Genomic DNA, 18,008 nt, shown 5'->3' with positions numbered 1-18,008 from the left:
GTTTCTCACAGGATATATCGTCAAATATCATTATTGAATGTTGTTTAGCCTTATTTGGATGAACTACCAAGTTGTTGTCACCATATGCAAAATAACCAATTTCCTTAGGTAGAGCCAATGGTAAAAACTGGTATTTGGGCTGATTCAGGGATTTACAGAAAATGTAGATATTTTCAAAAACAAGACCGTTTGGATCGAATAATAAATTAAACACAACATTTGTTTTACCCGAGTTGCTGGGGCCTGAAAGGATGCCGCGAATTGAGTCTGGTAGCAGATGGCCATGTTTATTTTTAGATGCCAGACCCTCGCCGAGATACTCGTCATAGTTTTTTACCGTCAAAGGGGGACTCTGCTGCGCCACACGCATCGTGTTCAACTGATGTATCACACTCACCCTATCGTTTATAAATACGCCCGGATGCAGCTGCTTGATCTACACGTAACCGTCACCGGATGCTCTAAATAAGAATGTCGCTTTTACTAAGCCACGTGTCGCTTCTCTTGTCAAAGCCAAGCCATCTGACTTTTATTTTATCTCCTTTCCGCTGTAACACTCTTTCAACTAAATATACATCTCCGGTCTTTGATTTATTTAGCTCCTGTTCATAAAACCCTCCCTTTAGTATTTCACCGTTATGGTCTTTGAGTACATATGTAGGTGGTTTTGTCGGTTTGATGGCGTAAATGGTGAAAACCTCGTTTGTCCAGTTTGGCAGATAGCCTTTAGTAAAAACTCTTTTATACTTGCTAATCCTAACACTATCCCCCAGTTTAAATTTTGGTGCCACCCTTTTTCCCTTCTTGTTTATCCTTTTTAATATTTCCTTTACATTCTTTTGTTTCACATCTTTTGGTTTCATACCAATTGTTTTATGTACCGAGTTATTATATCGTTTGAGAATATCAGGAAGTAATGACAACCATTCATATGTACCCTTTGCGGTAAACTCTTTCCACATCCACTGTTTCAAAGTTCTGTTATATCTTTCCACGATACTAGCTTTTAAATCAGAAAACGTAGAATAATGGTTAATTTTATACTTTTTCATGAGAGCACCAATATGTTTATTAAACCATTCGGTTCCTTGATCGGTTTGGAAGTGTTTCATCTTATGTTTTATCAAAATAGGTTCAAGTGCCTTGGCAACTGCCGGACCTGTCTTATCTTTTAACGGGACTGCAAACCCGAGTTTTGAAAAACAATTGATCATAGTCATGATGTACCGATTACCTTTATTTAGCTTTGCATAAGGCTGCATCTCTACGAGATCGGCCTGGTACAAATCATTCAACCCTTTAAGAGTCACTTTTCGTCTAGTGTAATTTTTTCTAGCAGGTTTGTGTAGCTCTTCAGCTATAGCACGTCTGACATCCATTGTTAAAATGATACAACTTGACAGTGTATTGATAATTTATTAAGTTTTTATAAATGCTGCGGCCCCTCCACCGCCGCAGCTCGTGATGGCCTCCAAAAACAAACTAGTTGCCACCTCCGTTTATTTTTTTTGTTTTACAAACATTTAGTTTTTACAATATTTACAAGTGACTTTATGGAAGATAAATAACGGATTCATACAAATGCGGCAAGTTTCTTTGGGGACTTTAAACTTTGGATACATGTAGTTACCTCTTCGCTTTAAGCGAGAAGGAAGATCAACCATTCTTCCACAGTCAATACATAACCTACTAGAGCCTCTAAAAGACTCGTAGTAATTTAGGGTTACATAACCACAGTTTTCTCTATGACAGTTCAAAATGTCCTGCCTTAGCGTTGATGGAAGATCAACACTTTCTTTTACATAAGGGAAAAGGATAACGTTTGTGCAAATTTCCCTAATTGAAAGCTCAGACAAGGACAACATGATGGCAAGAAGGTTCCAAATAGAATAGTCTTTTTATTTGCCCCCCAGAAAAGCTGCGGCCCCTCCACCGCCGCAGCTCGTGACGGCCTCCAAAAACAAACTAGTTGCCGTCTCCGTTCCCCAAAATTTCTCTTACCACCTTCTCAAGGATGGGATCAAGGATTGTAGACAGGAACATCTTCTCAATCTGGTCCAATTGTATAGACGTGCTGCACAGATGGTGCATCTATCTCTTGGAGTCTTAAATTTTGGTACACATACAATTGTTCCAAACCGTCGAAAAGAAATATTCGCTGCCTCTCCACAATCCTTACAAAACTCTTCATTGTCGAGAAAACAAATATGGTAGTAGACATAGCCACAGTTTTCATGGTGGTAATTGAATATGTAATCTTTAATCACAGGTGGGATTGCTGCTTGCTTTACAGCATTTAAAAGAAACATGTTATCAGTAATTGTTCTAGCTGAGAGCTCAAGTAGGGACAACATGGTGGCGAGAAGGTTCCAAATGGAATGACACTCACCCCTCCACACATGGTTTACGGACCTTTCGGCCGCGCCAGTGACCTTCATACATGGTTTAGAGGCTTTTTAGTCAGCCGTGCCAGTGACCTTCACACATGGTTTACGGGGCTTTTTAGTCAGCCGCGCCAGTGACCATCATTCACACATGTACAAGGAGTAGCTCAAGTCCCTCCAGATTTGAGCGCCTCAATGTACAAACACATTCAAAAATAGCCCCACTCCAGTTGGATCCCAGCCACCATGTGTTTCGCATCGTGTTTTGGCTGGATATTCTCCATCAAGCGCGACGAGCCGTCGCCATTTATCGTCAAGACAAGGGTGGTATTTCTTAGACCGGTGGAGCCAATCTACGAAGAACTTCGACCCTTGGATCTCAGGCCACCACCGTTACCACCAAGAAACATAGAATATGCCACCATAAAGGTATGTAGTGATAGTGGAGAGGGGAGCGCAACACATGTGCAGCATGTGCAACATGTGTTCAGTGTCCAACATGATCTCTCTGATGCTGGTCGTTAGTGATTTTGTTCAACATTATTTATATCGCAGAGTATGTGAATTTTTGAATTTGAGTGAAGAAGACAACGATTCAGACACAGATTCGGAATTTGGGGTCAATTGGGGCCCGGGAGGGTGGAACGGGTGGAACGAGGTGGATATTGGGGACTGGGAGGAGCTGAGTGACAGTGATAGTAGTGATTCAGGAGTTGAGATCTTGGTGAGTTTTTTGAATTTTAAACCCATATGGAAGTGTATCATAATTGCTACCATGTTTCCTTTTTGGCCCCGTAATTTTAAACTGTTTGACCTCACTGATTGTAACTATATTTCTATCCTTTGTTCGTCTGATTCTATTTTCCTCAATGTCCATTGTTTGTGCAGCATCACCAAGGACCATCTCTTTCAAACTGTCAAATCCAATCTTTTTAGAAGTTTTCATATTTAATGTAAGCCCTTTTACTTTACAAACGGGAATCAATTTTTGTTTGTTTGTTGACCACACGAGGTATGCATAGGTTTTTGGCCCTCCAGATACAAACTCTGTTATGTATGAACCTGGTCCATACTCGGCCAACTCATCGGTCATTTCCCCTAGATAATCTCCCGTGGGAACTCTGTACAAACCACCCTTGTATACATACAATACAGAATCAGTATCATAATACAACACTTGACCACCCAAGGCATCTAGATGCTCATAGAGCTTCAATCTCGCTTGGGCAGTAGTGTAAGCTGCCAACACAACATTTACATTTTGCAATGGCTCCCCAACCTCCTCAATGTACTCCCAGCTAACAACAAGAACCTCATCATTGACAATCTGTACTCTATTTACATCAATTTCAGAGCTAGTTAACATTTTGAAAAGTGTTTTTGGGTCCCTGACAATCGTAGCTTTGGTCTGATTTTCACGCTGTCCAAATTTTCCCCAAAACGAGTTCAACATCAGTTTAGCCAACGACCTTAAGCCACCATTTTTTACAATTTTGACTTTTTCCAGTTGGACGCCCTCTTTTTGAAAATAATCCTCAATGTACTTGTTTTTGTCCTCCTCTGTTTCACACCAGCCTGGAAACCCGGATGCTTCCTGTTTCATTTTTAAAAATTTATTTATAAAGTCAGTAAACAATCCCCCATTTTCATATGTGGCTACCTTATACTCCCAAAGTTCATACATGTCGAGTACAACATAACCCTTTTCTACAGCTTTACGAACTTCGTCCATGGTCCAGGTCCCAATAAGTGCTCTGTCACCACTTTCGTGGTCGCAATCACTTTGAATCTGACCATCTCCACAAGTCGCACACAAAACAAACATTAACTTGTCATTCATTTTGGCCGGGAGCACAGGATGGTAAAGATCGCGTGGTGGGAGTACTTTACACTTTAATAGGCCTTCGACATTAAGACCTCTCTGTCTACACTCTCTATCACCTACATAGATTGTCGGATGGCCTACAGGGTACTTGCCATATTTACATACCCAGGGATAGAGAGAGCATACATCCACGTATTCAATAGTTTCCCCTTCAGCACATTTGTGATACGTTTTGGCATTACCGGTTCGACCCCCAAAAAATGCTTGCCTCGGGTTCAGAGGTAAATTGTTGAGGATCGGCAACTTGTCTAAATGTTTCATGTTTTCTGTCTTTTTTAACTTTCTAAACTCACATTCCCACATTTGTACGACGTTATCGCCCAACTTTGCTATTTTCGATTTGGTCCGTTCATATCGCAAATGGAGTGAGTCAGAGGGATCTTCTTTCAAAGCAAGTTCACGGTCGTAGGGAAAGCATTTAGGGCATCCGTGCCAGTAGCAGCCTTGAAATTCATAAATATTTTGACCGTCAAACCCGTCAACTTTCATTCCATTGATTTTAACCTCTTTTCCACGTCCAGCGTGTTCTATTCTAACTCCACGTTTCTCCTCTTCCCATGATAGCCACTGTAAAGCAATAGCCGATTGAGCGTCTGTAAGCCTATAGCCGTTTTTAGGAACGATGCCGATAGTATTTTTCTTCAAAAAGTTCCTGCGAAAAGCTAAATTGCATGCGCTGGCAATGGTCACAGCCTCGAGAAACGGATCAACATTACACTCTTGCAGGAAAATTGAACGGAACTTTAAACATGCTTGGGCCAAGATATCAACATCCGAGATACAATACTCGAGGATTTCTTTCTTAAAGTCAAATGTAACGCGGTTTGCAACCTGATCATTATACCAGTTTTCAAAATCTTTGTGTGATTTTTCAAACATAGATTCCGGACAGTAAAACTCTTTTGCTGGCATAGGGCCCACATAATTTTGATTCTTAAGGGTGTTGAAGAGGTGGGGGAAATAGCCTTTCTTCTTTTCTGGAGGCAAGTCAAAGGCCTTGGGCAGAGCAGCAAGAGGCATAGGGAAATAACTAAGTGAATCAACAAACCTCACATTGTCAATTTCCATCAAAATTACCTTAGTTCCCCGCATTACAAGTTTCGGAGTGAACTTTGTATCCTCCAGCACATACTTGAGCAAAAACTGAAAATCAAAGCCCTGCCCATTGTGAGCAATAACACAGACATCTTTGAAATTTTTACGGACTTGCATCACATAGTCCATGAACTGAGTGACTGGTTCAGATTTAAAGACTCTTGTTCGATTTTTACAAGCCATACAAAATTTAGCCTCAATACACTGATAGCAAAACTGTTGTGACACACACAAGTTTACTTGATGCAATTTAGACTCGGGATCTGAGGGCAGGGACTCATCTTGGCGGGTTTCCAAGTCAAAGAAAATAAACAGAAAATCTTTTGACTTGGGCTTTCTCGTGTCAGGTTTCATATAACATTTGTGGTTAGGGTCTTCAAAAGAACCACACGGTTTACAGTATACTTCACCACATTTGTGAGGTTTGGACCGTTCTCTAATCCAAATCAGTTTCCCGCAATCGAGACATTTCTTTACATTTTTACACCTATCAGCTTCATGCGCGATAAAACATCCCTGATTTTTGTAGGTCATGTTACATTTAGGGCACAGAATACCGCCATTTTCCTCTACACAAGGGGGTGAGATGGTCTGACACTGTGAGCAGATGTTTGAGCAGCGGTGGGCTCCTTTGTGATCATAGGGTACATGGCATGCTTCACAAAAATATGTACAAACAAAAGCAGCAGTCAAACTGTTAATCACATTGTAGTGACCATCGTGAAACAGTAAATTTAGTGTGAATTTTACATTTTCTACATTTCCCTCAAAGTAGACATCACGACCTTTGCTGTCATAGTTGTACACGACAATTTTGTAATCCCTTAAAAACCCTTGAAATTTTTCAAGCTCCGGGATGCCAGCTCCACCCTCTGGCATTTCAACTCTAGCTCGACGCACAAGTTCCTGGGCCCTGATTGTTTGCCTATTTGCCCTATCCTTTCTAACTGCATTATAGTCAGGATCTTTACTTACATTGGCCATAGCCACTACAATTGCACGGGGAAGACACAATTTATCTTTATTATTTATAACAACAATTCCCCGTCTTGCCTTGCATTCCTCATCAAACGTATTATAAAACCCCGGCCTTACCCTTCCAGAGCCTACAGGAAGGTTAATTCTAGTGCATTCCACTTTAAAGGTGTCGGTAGATTTGATAGATTCAGAGTTTGATTGCACAATACCACCAAAGATTTGCCACAATACGTTTTCATCAATTTCAGTAGCCGGACGAAAATTTACATAGCCGGGTGCTTTTGATTTCAAGTTGAGACTCTCCAAGGTAAACCCAAGTTGATCATTTTCAAAAGCTTGTTCTTTCATACTATTTACAATTTGTGCAAACCCTTGTCTCAACCAATCAATCTCATTAGTTTCTGGAGGCGGATTGGTGAATTTAAATACAGTTTTACTCCCATACAATCTAAATTTATTTACATAAGTTTGATCAGTACTAATCAAAGTAACAGGCTCAACTACTTTTACGGGTTCAACTACTTCATCAGATACGTTATCGGCCATACTAACATCCATCGTCGTCAAACGCCTAGAGCAAAGTAAAAGGGACGCAGAGACACAAGATCTAGTGGGGGACACGACCTGCGCGCGCACACAGCTAAATATAGCACACCGATTGCACAACACTGAGACACAAGATGTGGTGGGGACACAGCTGCGCACACACAAAGCTGAATATAGCACACCGATTGCACAATACGTTACAATAAAGAAACAAAGTTTACTTACCACTGATGTACCGTAAATAATCAGACTAACATTTAACACTAGAAATAACTTGCAAACATAACCTCAAAACATCAAACACAAGAGCACACGTCCAACACGTTCAATTGCCAAGAGCAAAGTGAAAGAAAATAAGTACTGAAAAGTTTAAATAGCTAAAATTGGCCAATCACACAACAGATCACCTATTTATGACCAATCAGGTACAAGCTTATAACAACCAATCAGCAACCAGGATACACACCTTTAATACTTCCTTGTTTTGTTACAGAACCGTGATGATGAAGAAGAAGAAGAAGAAGATTTGTAGTATTTGTAAATATGTTTAAACGTATGTAAATATAAATCGTAGATGTAGCGGCATTAAAACATATTTTAAATCAATCTGTGTAATTATTCAGGACATATAACTCAGTGGAGGCTATTTCATTTGGCAAGAGTTGATCATTACGGAGGTTACATAAGCTGGCGAGAACCTACGCAATACGTAAAGTGAAGCTTGCTGGGAAGGTGAGGTTACGTTGTTTGGCGGGAATCAGCGGAGAAGAAGTAAGGTTTTTTCGTTTAGCGCGAAAGTCACTTGGCGGGAAGGTGATTTTTTCGTTTGGCGCGAAAATAAAAGTGAGGTTATGTTACTTGGCGGGAAGGTGATTTTTTTCGTTTGGCGCGAAAATAAATGTGAGGTTATGTTACTTGGCGGGAAGGTGAAGTTTTTTTCGTTTGGCGCGAAAGTGAGGTTATGTTACTTAGCGGGAAGGTGAAGTTTTTTTCGTTTGGCAGGAACCTACGTATGCAATACGTAAAGTGAGGTTAGATGTTTAGCGCGAAAACAAAAGTGAGGTTAGACCACGTGGGACACCAGAGGGCGACCACGTGGGATGTTTGGCGCGAAAACATAAGTGAGGTTAGACCACGTGGGACACCAGAGGGCGACCACGTGGGACAAAAGGGGGCGTGGCCTAGGGGGAGGGGTGGGGATGAAATGCTGCTCTCTGATTGGTGGCCTGAAGTACAGCGTACCCTACTGCTCAGTAAGGAGCAGGACTATCTTCTACCAACTATAGAAACCATCATAAGCATCGAATGGGCTTGCCATTTTTGTATAACATGTGTAAACGTGTGAAGAACATACTCCATAAAAAAAATGAAAATTTATCGAGCTAAATTTGAAATATAATTTTTTTAGAATCTGTAAAAATCGGTAGCTCAATAAGGAGCAGGCCTAACTTCTATTACACATAGCAACCATCATAAGCATTGACTGGGCTTGCCATTTTATTATAACATGTGTAGACGTCTAAATAACATACTCCATAAAAATAATCAAAATTTATCGAGCCAAATTTGAAATATAATTTTTTTTAGAATCTGTAAAAATCGGTAGCTCAATAAGCAGCAGGCCTAACTTCTACCACATATAGCAACCATCATAAGCATCGAATGGGCTTGCCATTTTTTTATAACATGTGTAAACGTGTGAAGAACATACTCCATAAAAATAATGAAAATTTATCGAGCTAAATTTGAAATATAACTTTTTTAGAATCTGTAAAAAATCGGTAGCTCAATAAGGAGCAGGCCTAACTTCTACCACACATAGCAACCATCATAAGCATCGAATGGGCTTGCCATTTTATTATAACATGTGTAGACGTGTAAATAACATTCTCCATTAAAATAATGAAAATTTATCGAGCGAATTTTAAAATATAATTGTTTTTTTTAATCTGTTAAATCGGTAGTTGGGTAAGGAGCAGGTCTAACTGTTACCACATATAGAAACCATCATAAGCATCGTATGGGCATGCTATTTTATTATCACATGTATTGACTTATAATGTAACATAATCCATAAAAGTAATCTACATAAATCTAGTCAGATGTTTGTTTGTAGTGTGAAATGCACTTTGAGGTTAGTGGAAGTAGGCCTACATATCAATGGAATAAAAACAAGTGTTATTAGTGGTCATTGCACTTTATTTCGGCACCGCATTAACATAAAAATGGTATACTAGTAAAACAAACACTTAATAACTGCTCAAAAGGTGTAATTTAAACATAAAATGTATTTGAGGTTAGGAAGTTTTGACATGTGACACATGTGTTTGAGGTTAGAAAGTTTTGATACATGCATTTGAGGTTAGGAAGTTTTGATGCCACGGCCTTCTTGATCTACTGATCTGACGTGACGTCATAGCTTAATGTTGGTTTATTGGCAGTTTCACAGACATTTCTCTTCTTTCAATAGCTTACTGAAGGTAAGTTAAGTTGGTTGTAATATACTTTCTTTCTCACGATGGCTAACTTTCAAATGGTTGTTTTTACTTCTCGATAGTAATAAACTCTGTGATATTGAGTTAGTTTTAGACCTATTTATTACCTTAAAATGCCATTTTTTCCGTAGACTTGGTAGACTTGGCTAGAGTTGACTGACGTTTTCCAGCAATGTAACCACATTTTATGGAAATAAAAATTCTTGATTCTTGATCAAATCATTTCAAATCAAATAGGCTAATTTATTGTCCATAAACATAGGCCTACAATGCATAGGTCTAGGCCTTAGGCTTTGGGCCTACTCATAGGTCTAATTTTCCTAGTTGGTTTTGTTTGAGCAAAAGAAAAACTAGGCTAATTAGCCTTACCCCTGCCGCATCAAACCTGCAGACTAAGTGAATTTCCATTTGCCTGATCTGATTTTCAATTAGGCTTACGGTAAGTTTACTTAAATCCACTTCATTAACTACCGGTACCATGTGGGGGTAATACTGAACTTTTACTGCTTATGTTTATTATTTAGCCTAAGTTTTTTTTTTTTTTCCTAGGACGCTAGGCACGAGCCTGGGATTGATAATGCTGCAACCCCTAGGTCTACCCTAAAGTTTTTCATCTTACTTCAGGCTATACATTTATACTTATACAGTTATACATTTATACCTATATTTTTACACTAGCTGTACTGCGGGCTTTGCCCCGTTTAATTTCTTAATTTTCAAGATGAGCTCGTTCGCATGGCTCAATCACGTCCTGGTTGAAGTTCGTTCGCTACGCTCACTCACCTTTGGGTTGGAGCTCGTTCGCTGCGCTCACTTGCCTTCAGGTTAGCTCGTTCGCTACGCTAACTCGCCTCCGGGTAGAAGTTCGTTCGCTACGCTCACCCACCTTTTGGTTGCAAATAAGCTGTTGTCATAAATTTAAAAAAATATTAGTGCTGCACCCTGTTGGTAATCCTTGTAACTTTAATGCTATTGAACATCATAGAACAGAACCAACTTGTTTAATTGAAACAGATGTTAAGATTCATTAATTCCTTTTAAATATGAAAAATCATAAGGTTAACATGGGAAACTCCAGAGCCACTGGGGCGGAGCCCGAAAGCCCGATCAGAATAAAAACTACTTAGTTTTTCTATTTAATGCCCAAAGAATCGGTGTACCGAATTTCAGCCTCCTAGGTAAATGGGAAGTGGGAGAATTAGTGATGAGTGTGTCAGTGAGTCAGTGAGGGCTTTGCCTTTTATAAGTATAGATAGGCCTATATAGGTAATATATATGTGTCTGTTAGCGCGATAACTCGAGCAAAAATGATCCGATTTTAATGAAATTTGGTACAAACGTGTGAACCTACGTTTATTCGAACGAGTTTGTGATCCAGTATAATCGGACCACGGGAACAGGGGTTTATGGTAAGATTTATGGGGTACAAATGGGTTTTTTTCCATTTTTGACCCTAAAAACAGAAAATTTTGCAATTAGGCCTAATTTCTTTTTAACACGTTGACTGTGCGCGCCGAATTTTCGCTCTCAGGTGGCGCGCGCTGACAAAAGTCGGCACCAGACCAACAGAAATATATTGAGTCAGTGTGAGCTTAGCTTCAGACGGAGACGTTATAATCGTTGCCAGCCTGCCAGCTTAGAATGCGAGCTTTACTTTGGTGTAGGTTGGTACTAAAATTTCCCGTAAAATCCTGTCTGGCAATGCTTTTGTCCCGGTTTCGGGGATTTTTTCTCTTCAACCCACATTACAAAGACACTGGATACGGATCTGTGCATTGCTGCTACCTTTGGGTGTTTCAGTGAACTATATCCACTCTCGGGGTAACGCAGCACAGTCACCACTGCTCTTTTGTGATTCGTCAGACTGAAATATTTGAATGCCAATTGCGTTCGCTGATTCGGTTGCACGCCGGGGCTTCGCCCGCCACTGGGGAGCGCCTGTAAAGTCGGCGCGCGCAGTCAACGTGTTAAACCGTTTTGTCGAGCTTAAAAAAATTAATAATTTAGTATAATGAAGGGCTGTTCTATGCCTAGACGGTCACGGAGAATATTCAAAAATAAGTGTAATTTTAAATTCCCATGTCATTCTTATGAAGAAAATGAAAATTGTTGTAGTTTACTTGTTTATGGATATATATTGATAAAATTTTGCAAATTTATTTATTTCATCCTATACTATTGACGTATGGTCAAAAACACTTTTTACCTTCCCCGTAGCAGCAAACCTAAGCACTTGTTAAATCTAATCTTATTTAAATAGGGAATAAATATGTCTTATTTATGGAAATATTTTAGTACAAATGTAATCAGACAAGTTGAAATTCGCTTAGTCTGCAGGTTTGCCACATTTGTGATGCCTTTGGTCTATACTTTATTTAATATTTACTATGAACAGATGTTGCTAGTTTTGTTAAACATTTAGTTTTGACTATGTTATGATTTAGCAGATTTCTTCATTCGTTTGTAAATAAAGCTTTATCAAATATTTGTTCATATAGTGGTGATATTATTTCATACAGATAACTCACACTATACATTTATGATTTTCTTCTGTCTTCTAGTAAACATCTTTTACACCCCTAAGGAGGTAGCGTATAAAAACAATGCAAATTCAATGAGAATCTTTAAACAGCCGTCATCTTTTACTCGATTGTCTATTTAAGGTCCAGTTAGTGGCATTGTGTTTAGTTCAACAAGATGTTTAATTTTATGTATATGTCAACATATGCTTACATTTAAGAATCTCGGCTTACTCCTCATTGACCTTTGACCCCAAGGGATGCGGAGAGTCAATGAACCCATGAAAAACAAAATATTTAGTTCTAACAATGATGTGTGGAGCTTAAACATTTTTACTTATACTGTTTAATAAAAGGTAGGGGGGAAGGGACTTTAAACTCATCCTTATATATATATGTATATATATATATCTCAGATCTTGGTTTAACTTAATCAAAACAACATCAATTATATTATTGTAGGAAAATCATCCCCACAATTAACAGGGGTCGTTTTATAGTGGTCCATGTATTTGTTTTAGACATGGATTCCGTTCAAGTTGCCATACGTGTCAGGCCCTTAGTGCCTCATGAGTTGGAGAGTGGATGTAGATCTTGTGTGGAAGTCATTCCTGAGGCACAGCAAATCATAACCAAAATGAGGAATGACAAGTTTACTTTCAACTACGTGTTCGACAGCAGCACACCACAAATTGACATATATGAAACAGCTGTTCAGAACCTAGTAAATCAGCTTTTCAAAGGTATTTGCCATTATTTTGTAACATTTAGTTTTGATATTATTTTATAATATAAGTTGAAGTAAAATTTTATAATATTAGTTAAAGTAAAAATATGACAATTTTTGAAGTGCCTTTTAAGTTAGGCCTAACACCGTTCTGGGCTATTATTATCTAATTGCAGTTTAACTTGAACCCTCACTATATAATTCCAACTCGGTTCATACAGATATAGTAAATTTGGAAGCCATTTGGCATCTGCTGACTTTCCTCACAGCAAAGTTAGGAATGTGTTAGGCTTATTGTGAACTGTTCTGCCACTGTCCAGGCTAGGTAGCCTACTTTGGTACACATTTGTACTTTAAATTCAGAATACTGTAACTTACATTAGTCATGATTTTTTACATAGTATGCAAATGTGTATCATTATATACCTACCTACAAGGGATAAGCTACCCGTACGGCCTATTTTAGGACGTTAGGATAGAACATTAGGATGTTAGGCATATTTTAGGACGGTAGCAGTCCTGAAATAGCACTGCCTTGGCATTATGTAGGGTACTAAAACTATTTGTATGTCTATAATGTTTTCTGAAATGAAAGTAGGTAGGCCTAGTTGATAAACTAACCTCTATAAGACTGATGTTATCACTAAATTTGGAGGTTGGAATAACTTACTGACTGAAATTTTGATTCAAGTTTATGTGTTTTAATTTTCAGCAAACGTATCAAAACAATGTGGTCTTATATTGTATCAAATGTTTTTGGAAATATAGCTTTAACCCAATGAGTCCATATACAAAGGAGGGCCTACTGGACGACACTACGCTCACCTTAACCACCATGCTAAAAAAAGTTACAGTGGCTGCATTGCGGCAACTTGTGAAACTACTGAGCTCATCCCCAGAGTTCCATCATGTCCAATCAGTTTTGATATTGTGATGCTATGGTGTCTAGTTTAACATAGGTAGCTCACTGTTTTCTCTGTGAATATTGTCTTTATCTACGTCTTGTGCCATTATCATTGTTTTAGGCTACAATGTCACAGTACTGGCATACGGTCAAACTGGCTCCGGTAAGACTTACAGCATGGGGACATGTCCCTCTGCTAACCCTGCAGATCAGGGCATTATTCAGAGAGCTATCAACGACATGTTCGTTAAAATAGAAAATGATGACGACTGGATGTTCAATGTTAGCGTCTCTTTCCTCGAGGTAAGCTTGCCAAATTTTTTTTAGTATTAAGATCTATTTGCTTGCTTCATTTTAGATCCGTCAACTTTTTTATGGAGTTTCATTAAATGTTGTTAGGTTGTTTTGAGTCGAGAAAATTAAATTGAGTGCTCCGAATTCTCGCCAAAATCTCTGTTTGTTAGGTAAGGTTGGCATGATGGCAGTTTTGCGACATTGACTATTGGATTCTAAAGTAGACATCCCACCTTGATAAAAAACATGGTTGTGTGAGATCACAATGCGTTGGTGCGTAAAATTCTATTTTGTACCTTATATTTTGCTGCTGGCATAGTTGATGCGTCATAATAGTTGCTAAAGCTAAGTCCTTCCACCTGATGGAATTGGTAAATAGTTCTTATAATCAACAGGAATTAGTAATTTTGATCAGCGCATTCTGTTGGTGGCTCACATCAACTACGACGATTTTGATTTTTAAAATTTGACAGTCAATGTGTTGATCCTCTGACATTTTTTGACAGTATCAATAATTGTTAAAGAATGTGATTAACGTTACCATGGTAACCTATATAGATTTTAGGGGTCTGCTGTACAGAAAATTTAAGGTTGGTACAGTTCGGTACGGTACAATATTTTGTACCTCGGTTCTCGGTACAAAATCGGTACAGTACGGTACGTGGATTTAGGTATTTTTGCGGTTTTCTTCTCAGAATTGTATTTAAACCATTATTTTAAATTTTAATACATTGAAATTAGTATGGAAATGGATTATCCTACATTCATGGTTTTCTAACAACAATTACTGTACCAATCATTATTAAAACTTTTTACTCCTAAGAGGATTGTGTCAAGAAATAAACACAGTTAAGATAAAGGCTTTACCTATTTTACTCTTATATATTCTGAATAGCCATGATAATTTTTTTTAGGAATAAACATGTTTGAAGCATTAATTTGATAATATGATTTTACACAACTAGCAAATTATATATCCATTAGTTTATCTCAGGCTCAATCCAATTTTCTTAAAGCGTTCTTCCAAAGAATCAAAAGACCCAGGCCTAGATCTAATTATTTAGGAGGGCCTTTATAAATTGAGTATCAAACAATGAGGTTAACAATGAGGGTAACAGTCAATATCATAATTCTAGTTCATACAATTTAGATTGCATGAAGTACCTAAATTACAATTAAAAACAAAAACATTTAAACCTTAACATGCATATCCAACAATATAAGACAATGATACAGAACATGGAATGACATAATTTGAGACCGAGTAGGCTTGCATAATGGAGAAAAATTATTCGCAAGCAAAAGGGGTTCTACACATCTACAGGAAAATATTTTTTAGTACAGTATGCGTAGATTTTCACTGCGATGGACACAAGCTGAGAAAAAAGGTTTTAAAGAAACATGCTTGCCTATTAGGTTTTAAAGAAACATGCTTGCCTGTTAATATCAAACAAACATCTGATAAGCATTTTTATGTGCTTGGAACCAATTACCTGACTACGATAGTAATTTGAAAGTAATTTATTATTATAATAAGCTGTATCCAGGACCATTAATTTCTACCCAATAATATAGGATGGCTGTGTTGAGTTTTGAAGCATCTAAGGCCGGGGCCACACTTGTAATTTTCAACCAGCGAGACTGTTTTTTCCGTTTTCACGTGCGACGCACGTGAAACAGTTTGCCTGTGGCCACACTGGTCTTACGAGATAAGTTATTCGGGCAAACCAGCGAGACTGATAGAGCATGCCACACTGGCAATAAAAATCGTCCGTGTCCGTGATACGCACTCCCCCCCCCCTTCCACGCTCTCTGTACAGGTTAAAACTAGAAACGTCCGTGAAAAAAGTTCAGCGAGATAAGATGAGTGTGTTCACTCCCATAAGCCGCAATGCCCCGCGACTAGTTTTACGTGCAACGCCCGTGGAATGTTAGTGAGAATACACGTGCAATTCCGTTTGTCAGTCTCGCTGGTAAAACCAGTGAGACTGACACACGCGTTCACGGACATTTTTACTCTAGTGTGGCCTGCCCCATATACCGTAATGTATCTCTCAAACCCACGGGTAATGCCCGTGGAAAAAATTCAGCGAGATAAGATGAGTGTGGCCCCGGCCTAAGGCTGTCCTGACAGTTTAAAATTAGCTATTAAGTTAATTGTCATTATATTTATTCACTTTCTTATGACAAATAATTTAAATTAACTTATTATTGTGTGATAGCCTACAAGTATTAGATCATACATTCATTCTTTTACCACAGATAAATATTCTTATTTTCTATCAGCGTTCATCTTAAGTCACCTTTATTTTCCCAATCCCACTGATCACATACCTAACTGGTTTTTGTTTCAGCTGTACAATGAACAGCTGATTGATTTGCTGAGCGATAACAAGAACAGCACAGTGGATCTGCGTGAAAGCAATCGAGGAATCATAATTCCTGGACTGACACAAAAAACAGCTTTAACTGCAGCTGATGTCCTCCAATGTCTACAGCAGGTTATAAAGCTTTTTTTGTTTTACGAGCAAACAATAATATTGTGAATACTGGTAAAAATAAACACAATTCTGTTTGTGAATCATCCAACTCAAAAAGTGTTGAAAAGCATATCATTTCACTGTTCAAAAAATGTTTGACTGAAGCTGAAAATGTTATTCGTAATAGCTAAAACATGCCGATTATGTGCATCTCTTTCCTAACTATCACCATGATAAATAAATATCACTTACTGTTTGATCTTTGATATTTTTCTCTCACATAGAATACTTTTTCAGGGCTCAGAAAACAGAACCACGGGAGCAACTGCAATGAATGCCCAGTCTTCAAGAAGTCATGCAATATTTACCATCTACATTCGCCAGACAAAAAGATCTGATGAGTGAGTGCTCATTTTCTTTTCTTTTTTTTTTGACTCCACGAATCAACTGGAACCAACAGGGCCGGATCTAGACAATTTTTGAGTGGGGGCAAACTAAAATTTGCCGCCCCTCCCCCCCCCTTTACCCACAACAAAAAATCCCTCACAAATTAAACAAAAATGGAATAGATAAAGTGGAATAGGTAACACCCAATTATTGTTTTGGGAAAATCTGTTTCTTTATCAAATGAAATGGAAAGGTCACGTCATCGCTTGCGCTTGTCACATTTGTCTGCTCCGTTTTACATCTTTGTCTGCTAGTCTGCTGTCTGCGCGCGCTATGTTGCAACTGAGAACTGATTTCATTCACTGAGGACTGATGACGACGTAATGTTTAGTAAGCTGTGATTGGGCGATATGGGATAACTATGGTGAATTGTACAATTTTTTTGATAAAGAAAAACCTAAGAAAGAATATAAAAACAAAACCAAAGATAAAAAATAACAACATCGCTATTTTAACATTCCTTTTACGAGTATTTTTACTATCCTTAAGTTGGCTATGATTATACACTTTTATAATGACTTATCTAATAATTTATTGTTTTCAATACGATTTGTTTCAACTAGCATTAGCAACACTAATGCTGTAGTTAATGATTATTATTGACATTCCTCTGTTGTGATAAATCAGTACTGTACTGTAAGTAGCCTACTGGCCTATCGCGAGCAGTAGCTTACAAAACTTTCTACTGTTTTGTTTTGTTCTTTACATAATTTATGACTATGCAATACAGTGTTTGGCTAGGTTTTAGGAGGGTTAGAACAAGCTGTGATTTTAAACTTATAGTTTTTAACCTGTACCAAGGTCAATGCCATTGTCATGATTGCGCAATATTCAAGTACCCTCCAATTTATTATGCCGGATGATTTAGGTTCTACTGTACAATGTAAACACTGTACTGTAAAGTATTGTAGCCCATGCTACTTTAATTGTACTGTATTTTAATGAGGTCAAGTCCCGACCTATATTGATCGACTCTGGTTCTGAACCTCGACTTAGCGAAATTCCTGCAAACCTAACCTCTATTAACGAACCACGGCAGTGAGGCAGGGCGGCATGGCGCCTTGACAGGGATGGCGATCAGCTGAAATTGTAAACAAACTTTGCTGTGCTGCTAACTATGCTATTAGGGCTCTCAGTGTTTTCTACTCCGTTGCAATTTAGGCTATATTGATTTCTATTGTAAAATTATTGTTTGTTTATTACGTTATGCAGTTTTGAAATTACTTAATTGACGTTCCTTATGACGTTTGGCTC

At 38.3% G+C, this 18,008-nt stretch overlaps 2 protein-coding genes across 3 annotated transcripts in view; one reads left to right on the top strand and one right to left on the bottom strand.

Moving 5' to 3' along the window:
• Window positions 1-3,090: 3,090 nt before the first annotated feature.
• LOC128982416 (uncharacterized) lies at window positions 3,091-6,348 on the bottom strand. Its single transcript, XM_054401373.1, has 3 exons — window positions 6,147-6,348; window positions 3,533-5,738; window positions 3,091-3,298 (listed from the first exon to the last, which is right to left on the bottom strand). Exons 1-3 carry the CDS (start codon window positions 6,346-6,348, stop codon window positions 3,091-3,093), a joined length of 2,616 nt encoding a protein of 871 aa, XP_054257348.1.
• A 2,996-nt stretch (window positions 6,349-9,344) lies between these two features.
• The window catches only part of LOC128982417 (chromosome-associated kinesin KIF4A-like), a 57,520-nt gene continuing 48,856 nt past the window's right edge, over window positions 9,345-18,008 (top strand). For both annotated transcript variants that reach the window (XM_054401375.1, XM_054401374.1), the window contains exons 1-5: window positions 9,345-9,368; window positions 12,424-12,645; window positions 13,655-13,836; window positions 16,182-16,328; window positions 16,605-16,708. In XM_054401375.1, the coding sequence (XP_054257350.1) occupies window positions 12,426-12,645; window positions 13,655-13,836; window positions 16,182-16,328; window positions 16,605-16,708 (653 nt within the window). In that variant the 5' untranslated portion in view covers window positions 9,345-9,368; window positions 12,424-12,425. The remainder of the gene's footprint in view (window positions 9,369-12,423; window positions 12,646-13,654; window positions 13,837-16,181; window positions 16,329-16,604; window positions 16,709-18,008) is intronic.

This window comes from Macrosteles quadrilineatus, unplaced genomic scaffold (assembly GCF_028750875.1).
Source record: "Macrosteles quadrilineatus isolate MER2022 unplaced genomic scaffold, UCM_ALF_1.0 Scaffold_300__1_contigs__length_110914, whole genome shotgun sequence".
Taxonomy (NCBI): Eukaryota; Metazoa; Arthropoda; class Insecta; order Hemiptera; family Cicadellidae; genus Macrosteles; species Macrosteles quadrilineatus.
Note: the sequence above shows the minus strand (reverse complement) of the source record. Positions and strands in the feature narration are given on the sequence as shown.